The 12,579-nt window shown below is 49.9% G+C and overlaps 1 protein-coding gene across 1 annotated transcript; it reads left to right on the top strand.

Annotated features, from left to right (window-relative positions):
* Nucleotides 1-7,603: 7,603 nt before the first annotated feature.
* On the top strand, nt 7,604-7,880 carry LOC119092692 (ras-like protein 2; the record flags this gene model as incomplete). The annotated part of the gene is given in 1 exon segment (XM_037215659.1): nt 7,604-7,880. A coding segment is annotated over 1 exon segment (108 nt), but the record flags the coding sequence as incomplete, so codon positions are not given.
* Nucleotides 7,881-12,579: the final 4,699 nt, after the last annotated feature.

Genomic DNA, 12,579 nt, shown 5'->3' with positions numbered 1-12,579 from the left:
AGCGCAATTCAGTTCCTGAGGGAAAGATCTAATACTTTTTAGCTGACGAACCACTGCGATTGTCTGTGCGAAGCTACGTACTTCATTATTGATCTCAAAGATAAGCATCTTTGGTAGATATTGCGCCACTGCATTTCTGAAGTTCATGTGGCCTTACGCAGCTAGGGTATGAGAACGCCTTTGACATTGCTTTTTGTTATCACTCCACAATCGTGGTTATAAATCAGCAATCTGGTGGGCTTGTTTGCATTAAGAATGTTTTGTGGGTACGAATGCAATCGCATTGGATGCCTCCCTTTCAATGGCACATAGCTGGTGAGCCTGGCATGCGGAGTTTCGGGAATGTGCGCAATGGCCTTCAGACCACAGCATTTTTGGGAACATACACGCACTGTGATATCTGGGATATTGTGACAAAGTCGTCATTCACGTAGGCGTCGTAGCTCTTCCACAACAGGTTACGGAATGTAACTGCCGCAAAAGCTCTGAAACCCAGCTCGAAGAGATCGCAAACAGCGACACATCACTGACTATATTGCGCGCATAGTGCTATGCGCGTGCCGCTTTGATGGGGTCTTCCACGTAGATGATTATTTCCAAACGCAATTTTCCATTGGGACTTTAAAGGGGATGTTCCACATTTCATATTCACGCATGCATACTCCTCGTGATTTTCCAAAATATCACGAGGTTCCGGGCAAGAGCCGGTGGGGGATAGCAAAAAAGTCAGAAACAGCATTCACAGACTAGCAATCTGCTGGCATGGGTTGTACCACAGAGCACATCGAAGCAAGTTTACGTCCAAGTTGTCTGCTGGTTCTGTTTACATGACCGAATTTAAGCAGATTTACCAAAGGCGGAAGACCTAGATCAAGCCAAAGATATGTGAACTAATGTTGTTTCCACAATTTCGATTTAGAATGTTACATCACACACAGGGCATCTAATCAAGCTCTTACGATCCAGCATCGATGGCTTAGATCATGGCTTCCGTATGATAAGAAGTGGGGGGAGTATTATGATAGGCGATAAAATGAACGGATTGGCGTCGAGCGACTGCATGGACTAAATTACCGGCGCGCTTAAATTCACAATGGTGTTTGGACCGTTTTTAGGACGATGGAACTGAAAAGATTTGCGAACATCTTGATCTTGGTTCCACAGGGATATTGACTAACATTTTGTAGGGTACCCAACCAAGCTCTAACAGTCTTAAATTGATTGCTTAGATCATGACTTCCGTATGGTAGAAAGTGGGAGGAGTTTTGTGATAAAGCTGTAAACTGAACAAATCAGGCGTCAAACGACTGTATCGAGCAAATTTCCCGCGCACTTACTTTCATAATGGTGCATTGACCCTTTTTTGAGTGATAGAACTGAAAACCTTTGCTAAAATTTTGATCTGGGTTCTGCAGAGGACTTAAACGTACCAAGCGTACAGAGCCCTACTGAGGAGCCCGCGAACGTAGATTGCAGATCGAAAGAGGTCAAGCATTGTATTAACATGGCCAACCGATGCTGATCTTTTAAATACTGAACATTCAATCAGAATCCATTAGTGATGCAAACAATGTTACTTAGTTTTGAACCTACACGCCCCCAATTCTTAGCAGCAAAAGCTTCTACGCCCGGCGCTGCAGCCCGCACAGGCTGCTCGGCGTCGGCCTGGCGGCCAACACTTAGCGGCGGCCAATGGGCAGACGAAAATTTGGTGGACAGAGTGGAAAACCTCAAAATTGTAAATAAAAAAAAACATATGCCACCGTTTAATCTTTTCACAGAAGGGCTTATTTCGAAAGATTTTCGGACGCATTATTTCACGACGGCCATTCTTGCGCGCGGGCCATTTCACGCCGGCCATTCCCGTCCACTGGTATTGCTTAAATTGGCCAAATGCCGTTCTGTTATACGAAGACTGCAGCCCCGACCGAGGATGTTCTTCTTCAGAGATGGCGGGCGGGCAAGCTCAAAATGTTTGAAATAATTTGTTTCCCTGGTCGATTCTTCAAAAGAATGAACGTTTTAAGGCAAACATGGGTTGGCGTGATTGATTGTTGACCTTGTTTCGATCCCATTTGTTCAACACTTATCCGGGGAACGGTCGCTTTGAGTAAAACGCAGGGTGGCACATCTTCGTTCCAGATCAAGGACTGAAGGGCTGTTTCATCCCAGTGCAGGGTGCCCTCCGGCTGTCATTCTGGCGACACGTCGGGGTCCATTGGTCGATCCGGAGGCCCTTAGGAGGGTACATCATATCATAATGATTCCCTCCCTGACTCCGAAGGCTTTCTGACCGTCCAGTGGCCTCGGAGCGAGGCAGGAACCCCCCTTATCGCAACAAGACCCCGGTCGCGGCAGGAGGTTCAGTAATTGGCATACGGACTACAGTTCGGCTTAACGAGCACATGGCTGGATTTGGGTTGGAGGGCCCAACGTTCGGTACTGGGATCCTGACTAACGAAGGGCTCTTCAATTGTCCTAATGTGAATCCTCATCATAAATTGTCAGGTTTCCTTTCACTGCCAGAGGGTCCCGACCAACGCGAGAGGCCCCCTGTCATTCGGAGTGGCTCCCCGTCCCCGTTCAGCAACTGTCTGCCTGGCCGACTCGAGGCCCGTTGTTGGCGACAAAGGACACTCTATTCGGCCTACCTATATATCTATCTATATATCTATCTATCTATATAAAAATCTATTCTACTGACCGTCACAGGAGCCCCGCATTGGTGCAAGGGCCCCGACCAATGCAAATCATGAGTTCGGTTTTTTACTTGCCTGAGAAATGGTCCTCAGAGCTCAGATTGACACGGAGCAAGCTATTCGGTGTTGGTGGTCTCTGGCCGAAATAGGGGCCCGCATTGTCCCAGAGGGTCCTCAATCGGTGCCCTTTGATTGATAGTCCATGTGGCGGCCCTACGGGCTTAGATCCTTTGTGAGGTCTTTTTCCGGCCCTTCGGTCCATCATCCCCCCCCCGCCCCTAATTGGGTTCTTGATCGTCGGTTTCAGTGGCCCCCGGGACCCTTTTCGGGCGTCATCGAACACCGTCCACCGCCGATTTGGGCCCCTTGCCAACATAGGACTGCATGATAGGAACTATAGCCCCTGAAGGATGCAGGGGCCCCGACCAGTGTAAATCGTTGGGTCTCGGCTTTGCCGCAGGGTGGAAAATGGGCCCTCAGGCTCTATATACCCCTTATTGACTCAGGAGGTGGGAATGGCACTTACGTACTTTCTCCGGCCGGCCTTTCAGGTACTCAAAACGGCCCTCAATCGTCGTTCCCAAGGAAACATAGGGGGGGGGGGGGGGGTTGTGCCCATTGTGCTCTGCCTGGGCCACTGTACCTTTATACACTTGACTTCAATTTTGGTGTCCGTTTGACATGTTGTTCTTTCACCTCTCCTATTTTGAGAGCCGGCAAAAGCAACGAAGCCCATGCCATGGTAAACAGGATGCACAAGCTTTGTTTCTCGTGAACCTAATAATCTGTTTTTTTCATTTTTCCCTTAAGCGTCGCTCCCTGGCCAGGCATTGCAGCGGGTCCCGGTGCATTCAGCGTCAGCTTCAGCCATGACAACCAACTTAGGGCGCTAGGGGTGTTATGCATGGTGGTGCACCGCTGGGGTCAGCATATAGTCAGCATATTATTCTTTGTACGTAAGACCAAGAGCATGTTGCTAACTTTCACAATAACATTGTTGACCACATGCCTTCATTTATTTCCCAACAAGTTCTTTCGTCAGTTGTTTTCCCAGTGCTCACATTTTCTCAGTATGAGACAACTTTACGCATAAAAATCCTCGTCCAATCAACGTTTGCAAAAATGTTATTTCTGCAAACCACAACCGGCGGCGTGAATTCCGTCCCAAGTTGACCGCTTTCCAAGTCACGCATTCGTTCACTAATTTTTAGCCTCCGCTGTGCGCATGAATCTAAATACAATATGTCCTTGTTTGCAGGGATGCTCTTAAGCGTGTTGCCCGCCTTTTGAAAGGAGACTGGCCCTGCAGTGTTGAAAATGCTTAAGTGGATCATCTGCTGAAACAAAAAATGCTGGCGCTAATGCAGCCTGCACTAATTGTCAGATGTGCTGTCAGCTTGGAGTGGATCATGTGTCAGTAACTACGATCACAGTTGACCATGCTATTTTTGACTATACCATTGGCAATACCCCATGGGGCTTAGGATGTTCTCGCAGCGATTCGTCTGTGGATTGACGAAAAGGTGAAAATTAATACAGAAACCATGGCATTCCCCGGAAACTGTAACCATGATAAATTAGCCCTCAGTCAACCAAGACATGCATGATTATGTGTTTAACGATTCTGTTCGTGCACCACATGCTAAGCTGCAAAATGCAAATCTGTTTTTCCCCTTGTTGCGTTATTGACATTCATAATGCGCAAATATCCGCAAATTTACAACCGAACGATTTGTTCCTGTTACGCAAAGCGCGACCCAAATGATGGTCAAATGGTAGGCTACGCCACCCAATTATAGGGCTGGTGATCATTACCATGCCTCGGTTGTTTCATCTTTGCTTGATACATCAGCCGCCGCTTTTTCTTCAAAATGCTCATAGGTTTTGCAGCGACTCAAAGGTTTGCATGTGTGCCGATGGGAGGGAGGCCAAACCAATTTTGGGGTCGATTATTTTTATGCGCTCCCATTACACTAATGCTGAGCACTCTGAGGCAGTTGAGGTGGCATTGTACCCACGGAGCCCATAGCCGTTCCTAACCCCATGAAAACGTGTATGTGCCACCTGCCCGTGAAACAAGCGGTGCTTATGAAGTTGTGTAATCAACGCTTGAAAGCATCTTGCATGGGTATTAAATAAGCGGTTGCTCCCCGCGTGACATTTCTTTTGAGCCGGGATGCGGAACATACTGCTTCATAGCACTGCATACAAAATTGGTTTTAGAAAGCAAATCGTCATGCACTCGATGCTCACGTACACTTACAATGTCCAAGGATGCATTTTGTCTCCGAAAACAGCTCCTCTTTCTTGAAATACACTTTCAGGGCGTTTACGACCTTACGCGTTTTAAAAAATACGTGGCCCACGTCCCTCATCAGCATTGGTAGTAGCTGGTAGTGCTTAATCGCAGACAATCCACAACATGCATGGCTGTTATGCTCCATTGTCATAAAAATGCAGAGAACGGAAACATGCAGGATAGATGTGATGGACTAGGATACGCTCGAAGCTCATGAAAAGTGTCACATTGCGTAAAATGGACAGCCTACTTCATTTAGTGAAAGAAACCGCCGCAGCACCCCATTTGGTCATTAATGTCGGCGGCCTTATCTTAAAAAGCCTTAAGTGAAATTAGCGGACGTTGGAAATAAACGTGAAATCTGCAAATCAAGAAATTCACATACCGACTATCAAACAATCCACATATTCCATACCAAATGCCTTTGCGTCACAAAAACCCAGCACAATCACTGATGTACGCGATGTACGCAATGTAAATGTCATGATATGTGGGCACCTGCCAATTATGGGCATGGGTAATGTACCCATAAACCAAAGCTTTGGACCATCTCGAAATATTTGCTATGTTGGTACATGCTGTCAAGATTCCGAGGTATTTCCGGTGCTAAGCCCGAATTAAGCCTTAATCAGTTGTAATATGGAGTTTCAAGGCTCAACTCTAATTATATATAATATGTTATGTTTATATATTTAAAATGTAGCATATCTATATTAACAAAAATATACTAATTATAGGCCTGTTTTGATCGTGTGTCCACAAACAAGGTCGAACACACATGCCCGTGCAGAACAAAATAACGTGAATAGGTGTGTGTGTGTGCGCGCGCGCGCGCGCGCGCGCGCGCGTGTGTGTGTGTGTGTGTGTGTGTGTGTGTGTGTGTGTGTGTGTGTGTGTGTGTGTGTGTGTGTGTGTGTGTGTTTACGTTAAAATTTAATATCCGGGATGCGGGGATTTACTTTTGGAGGGGGTCTCACCTTGTTGCGTGCCCATCCCCCCTGCCGAAATCCTGGATCCGCCCTGCATGTCATGGTATGCTGAGTAGGATCACCGATAACCGATAACCATTGAAGCAGCATATTATCTGGCGAATATTCTGGTGCTTTCAAATTTAAAATCAGCCGGTTATATTTTGGTGATCTTGAGTTCTCCGCCTTTTTAGCCTAAATTTTCCCTTGAAATGTAACCTTGAGCGGTTAGTATCTTTTATGGACGCTAATTCCCTCTGTGGCGAATATTATGATGCTTGAAAATTTGCGTGCGAGCGGTAGCTTTTTGGTGATATGAAGTTCCCCGTCCTTTCACCTTGCTCCTGACCTTAAAAGAGCACATGATATTGCAAAACGAGCATCATTTTCATGTTCTCGCGCCATCATTGACAATATGAGGTCCTTACAGAGGAACCAGGGAAGTCAGCTAGCTGTAAATAACCACGATACCGAGTTGTTGCGCCTGATTTTAATCATAAGTAGTCGCCAACTTAAATGCATTTTGCCATATATTCTCCGAAATAGTTAGCCTCAACTTGACGAAGTTCACCATGACCGTTGGATAAAATGAGTATGCTCTACGTGTGTCCATAGGTAGCACGCCTAGTTTTCTAAGGCTACGCACAGGAAGACGGGTTTCAGTATACCAAATAGCATACATAAGAATCTTGAAATTTGACGCGGGAAATGCAAGGATTTTTGGAGGGCCACAAACTCTAGGGGGGAGGGGCACAATTTTGCGTAGCCCCGCTGATGAAACCCGGGATCCACCACGGCCCGTCACTGACTGCAGTGTTTCTATTCTGGCCTGCAGATGGCTCACTCTGGTCTGTAGAGGGCGCATTCTGACCGTAGAGGGCGCATTCGGGCTTGTGTGGGCCCACTATTCCATCCTAGGGGGGACATTTTGGAATTTTGGAGCTCGCCCTCTACTCTGACATATTTTCCGCGCACTTGGAGTGCCTTGACGGGTGGTTCGGTGTCGGGCCTCTGCACCGGTAGTGAGACCCACGGCCTACTCCTTCGGCCCGTTGTGATGCATCGCCCCTTCCTGAGGAAGGAATTCGGAGAAAATCGGACGCTTACCTTAACTTGAAATTTCCCCTCTCCCGGTCAAATTGTTGGCTAAGTGCCTAGGTGTGTGCTAGGTGCCCTATAGCGATGAAGTGTGGCCCCTTTGGCAGAAAGCGCCTCGCTTTGCCCTAGTGCCCCGGTTTGGCTCATCGTGGGTGAAATATTTGCTACGCCCATGAATATATCCATGTTAGGACCTTTTATACCATGATTTGCGTACACAGATTAGCATGCTTGATCTCGTGAAACAAAACATGGCAATGCGCAGGCTTGCATGCGACGTTTTGCGTGTACCGAGGTGTCCTGCGAGGTTATTTGCAGTCACGTGAAGATTGGGTTACTTTAAGTGTAGAATTTGGTCCCTAGGTGGCAGCACAAACTACAAAAGGGACCCGCCGAGCCAGGATGCCGCAGACTCCGACTCACCGTGCCAAGTTTCGAGGCCGTACGACCGGCCCCGATGCCGCTTGCTGTGTACAGTCTCGCAGCCGCGTCTCGAATTGGCCACCGCCTCCCGCCTCCAGTGGGCTGCGGTCGTTGGCGGGTGGGGCGAGCGCGTGGACGGGCGCTGGCGATAGGGCTGCGGAGGCGCGTGCGTGTGCGTGTGTGTGTGCGTGAGTGGTGGGCTGCGCAGCACGTGCGGAGTCCGGCGCGCGGACTACGCTGCTGCATGCCGCGCGAATGTGCGTCCGTTGAACAGCTGCTGCAGCCATGTCCAAGTACAACAATGATCGCAGCAGCTCGGGCCAGACTTACAAGATCGTCATCGTGGGTGGTGGCGGCGTCGGCAAGTCGGCGATCACCATACAGTTCATTCAGGTGGGTAGGTCGGGTGACGGCGACGGGGTCAGGGAGCGTGAACTGTCGCCCGCACCCAGCGGCGTACTCAGCGGGGGGGGGGGGGAGGGTCGCGCCCGGGTATGTGCCTGTCCGTCAGGGTGCCGCATGGATTTAAACGTATGGCTACAGAGACAGCCACCAAGTCAAGACACAAGTAGAAATTTAGTAGTCTGAAAAGATACGGTTCTGTTACGTCATGCAAGCAATTTCGCGCAGCCATGACTCACCATGTTTCATTGAAAAGTTTTTGGTTGCCCCTCCCTTATTGCAAACCCCTGCATACGCCCCTGCCCACACTATCACGACAGGCTGCCACGGGCTAGGGGGTCGCTCTCGAGGAGCTATCTCAGCCTGATTGTAGGAGGTCGGGATGCGGAGGGCAACCTAGTCGCCTCGCGTTAAGCAAGTTAACAAACATTGCAGGGATGGCGGTCAAGGCACGAGTTCGATCCAGATGTCTGCCGCGTTGACGAACGCGGCTTGCTGCCACCGAGGCAGTATGTCTCGAAGGCCTATTATGTGGATCCCCACACTAAGGGCGTGACGATTGTGGAAAAGCCCGCTGTATCGTTGCGATGAGCTAGCTGTGCGCTGTTTTTCATCCTGGAGAGGAGGGCGTTGACGCGTGACGTCGGGGAAAATTGTAGTCCTGACATCACCGTGGGCTGCTCCTTGTTAATTAGGAGTGGTAATTGCAAAGCGGCCAACGTCGCGTGCGAAACATTTTTCAAGGTCGCCGGGTGATTCACTGCGTTCATTCCACCTATGACTGAAGCTCGCCTAACGGGCCGGCCCCGTACTGCCGCGCTGCGGCCCGGCGCGACCTCGCCACGTATACGCCTTCTGCCGCGTGCTGACCGGACCTGCCACGCCCTCCACGCCCTCCTCGCCCTTAATGCCCCCCCTCTCCAGACGGCGGGGCGCCCGTCCCCCGCCCCCCCCCCTGCGTGGATCGCCTGTAAATACGCTCGAGGCTGGTTACGGACGATGGATGTGGAGAGATCTCTGGGGGAGTGGGGCGGTCGAGTTTGCACTGGCGCGGTGCGATTTGGGGCGGATTTGCAGTCATCCGTTCACTACCACCCCATCGCGGACCTGGGTGCTCGCTCGCCCTACTGTGTTATGCAGTAGAGCTTTGGTCGATGACATCCCTCCCGCGGAGCTCGGGCTGGTCTGCTGCTGACTGGTCTGCAGAGCTGGATGATCAATATAGGATGGTCAACATGTGTACCCCTGCGAAGTCAATATGGGTCGAACCACTCTGGCAAATGGCGGAAAAGTGAAAGGGTAGAGAAGATGAACGCCAGAACCACATAACGACCTTCTTGTCAGCAGGCCACTATCTCGCGTTCCTTGGTGAAGAGATTCCTTCTTAGTTCAATCCTGAACGACTTGTACAAAGTGTGCACCCTCCTACGTTTGACCCCTGCATCTGACAACCTACGATGGCCTGACAGCGACTCACTGAATCTGGGAAAACTTCAGCTCCGCGTAGGCAGTCTGGCGTCTGACTGTAGTCTTCGGTCTAATTCCTTCAGACCAGTCTGTACACGCCTCGGGATGTGCCGTGCTGGACGTCAGGCGGCTGGTCCACAGCCTGACGCACGGACGGCTATAGCTTATGTGACCCACACCCTGAGACTCCACTTTACGGAAGGTGTGGTCCCAGAGGACGAAACGGGACGAGAGCTTCGAGAGCCGACATCGCCGAACAGACCACTGAGCAGACTTATCTCGTTTTCCGCCAACCACCAACGATAAGAATGATGTTCCCACCGTAGGCAGCCCAGCGGTCACTCAAAGAAGGCCCTCAAAGGCCGTTCAGGGTCGGATGAGGTCAAAGGGCGGGTCGGACCGTGGTGTTGCGGGCCGTTAAATTTATCGGGCCATCATGTGATGGGGCGAGGGCTCACACAGCAAGCGCTGCTTAGCGTGAGCATTTGTGAGCTTAATGTTGCGAATAGGGCTCAGGACATCTCGCAGTGGCTTCGCCATGTGACGAGTACGGTGTAAGTGCGTACGTCGCAACATAACCGTGGGGCGAATGGGGTCTGTCCGACACCACGTCTTATGATGCCAGCCGCCTTTTCGCCAGTGTTGGAGCTAAAACGTTGCTTGGGAATTGCAATGGGAAGAGCCTAGACTTGCGGCAGACAAATTGTGTTAAGAATCAGGAAGAGACGCCACACATTTACACGTGTGCAGCCCATAGAAAAATATTTCAGACAGCCGGTTTTAAGCACCGCGCCTTCAATATTTTAATGAGCGTTTGATTTAGAGGGGGCTCTTGTTCTTGGCAGCCGGCCGGGCGACGGGTTCATAACCGTGCCAGCTGTCAGGCTGAGTCGGGGTGCTCACGAGGTTTCACGTTCTTAGCGACAATTATCATGGTGAATGCTGCGGAAAAATGAGCACTTGCAGGAGTTTGTCATGTGTCTGTGTTATGACTCACGAGGCTAGCAGAGGTCATGAGGCCAGCAGCCTGCAGCCCTCCGGTCTCTTCACAAGGTCATGCCCTCTCTCAGTCGTATCGATTTCGCGTATTCGTAGGACTCGCGCTCAGTGGATGATATGGTCTCGGAAAAGGTATTATCCGTCCTTTACTAAGGGCCTCTGTACACTCGTGTGGCCTAAATTAGCTCCATTCATAATGATAACAGAGGACATTTATATCTGGAGTATTGTGTTAGCCCCCGCACCCCGTGCTATACCGGAGCCGTTCTCAGTAATGAAAGTAGGTTTGAGATGTCTCTTGAAAATAAAAAGGTTTGCGAGGTTAGTGAGCACGGAGTTTTTCCTCGCCGTGGTTGGGGTGTTTCTTCTCGCACACTTTGGAAGACCGATCTCGCCAAAATAGGGGGGCAAGGTCCGGGATATCACGTGACTGATCGTTTTATAAGGGAATCAGATGACAAGAGCTATTTCGATGGCGTGATGATCCCTGGTCCCACAACTTGATGGTGGTGATCCTTAATCCCACAATCCTGTATTGCGGAGTCGAAAACCTTTCCAAGGAGACTGACTCCCTTGCGTTATTTAGACGTCAGGCTACGCGGCACAGACACCATTGCATCCAGATGGACTAATTCCGCTCTGGGGTGTCTATGTGCCGTCAAAAAACTGTCGAACTTTACCGCTACTTTACGCGCTCACTGGGAGTCAAAATTTGCGTGAGCGTTGGGCGCGCCTTTTTGTATTGAACCCGTACGGGTTCAGTCGCTTCGTAACAATATGATCCCACCAACGCCTTCGAAAGCCCTTGACATTTTTGCGAGATCTGCCTTAGACGTAAAGGGCTTCCTATGAAAAAGTGGATCTTGTCCTGCAGGCTGAGATCCTCTTGCTTCAGCTCGAATACCTCTCTAAATTATTTATTTCGCTTTGTTGCCATTCAACAAATATTGAGAAATTCTTAGAGATCATATACCGCTCGTAACTTGTCAGGAAGGACAGGGGACTTCCACCCGAGGGTATCGCGGCATACGGGGAGGTGGAGATCGGGGGCAGCGGCGAGGGGGCGGGGGCAGGCGGTGTTCACTTTTGGGCAGAAGCGCGTTGCACGCCTACGCCAACAGTGCACGGTGTAAATTGCCCTTAAAAGTAACTTAGTTAATTTCTAGTTTCATGGACGTTCACACATCCCTGCGCATAGATTATGTGCTGTAGTTTACAGCGATCAAGATTATGCCAGTGATATGGATTGCTGTTGAAATGGTTCGTACATCGCTCTGGATGGCTTAGCCCAAATCTGCTGTGCCATTTCTGGCCGAGGTATTTGACGTTCAGCCGTAAAGGGAATTATCTGCCCACGTCGCGCTCGGCCTTCCGCCTCACTAATTTTGCAATTTCCTCCCTGGCAAATGCAATCCTAAGTCCAGAATAATAAAACGAGTTGTCTTCAGAGCAACGATCGGCGCAGTGCAAGATATTCGCTCGACGCAATGCCTGCAGGCCTGTAGGATTATTCGTCCTGCTCATGTGGGGTTAGGAATTTCGGAACGTTTCCAAAAAGGCTGTACAGTACCTGTGTATAGCTTTGTGTACGTATTCACCATTGTTCGTATGTCTGCTCAATTGCGCATGGATTCATTCAAGTAGAGAAGCAGAAGTGAAGAGGCGCACTTCTTGGAGGCTTCGGTTTTTTTTTGTATGGACCACCGTGGTGGTTTGATGTTTGAGGGCGCGCCGGCGTCATGCTCACGGTGTAAGGTGTTGTAATCGGTGTAAGTCATCGGTCTAAGGTGTTGTAGGGGGTGTAAGTCGTCGCCGCAAGGTGTTGTAAGGGGTGTAAGTCGTCGGTGTAAGGTGTTGTAAGGGGTGTAAGTCATCGGTGTAAGGTGTTGTAGGGGTGTAAGTCGTCGCTGTAAGGTGTTGTAGGATGTAAGTCATCGCTGTAAAGTGTTTAAGGGATGTAAGTCGTCGGTGTAAGGTGTTGTAAGGGGTTGTAAGTCGTCGTGTAAGGTGTTGTAAGGGGTGTGTAAGTCATCGTTTGTAAGGTGTTGTAAGGGGTGTAAGTCGTCGGTGTAAGGTGTTTAAGGGTGTAAGTCGTCGGTGTAAGGTGTTGTAAGGGATGTAAGTCGTCGGTGTAAGGTGTTGTAAGGGATGTAAGTCATCGGTGTAAGGTGTTGTAAGGGGTGCAAGGCGTCGCTGTAAGGTGTTGTAAGGGGTGTAAGTCGTC

Source organism: Pollicipes pollicipes, unplaced genomic scaffold (genome assembly GCF_011947565.3).
Source record: "Pollicipes pollicipes isolate AB1234 unplaced genomic scaffold, Ppol_2.1 Scaffold_3447;HRSCAF=4054_pilon_pilon_pilon, whole genome shotgun sequence".
Taxonomy (NCBI): domain Eukaryota; kingdom Metazoa; phylum Arthropoda; class Thecostraca; order Pollicipedomorpha; family Pollicipedidae; genus Pollicipes; species Pollicipes pollicipes.
The sequence above is the reverse complement of the archived record's forward strand: the minus strand, read 5'-3'. Positions and strand labels throughout refer to the sequence as shown.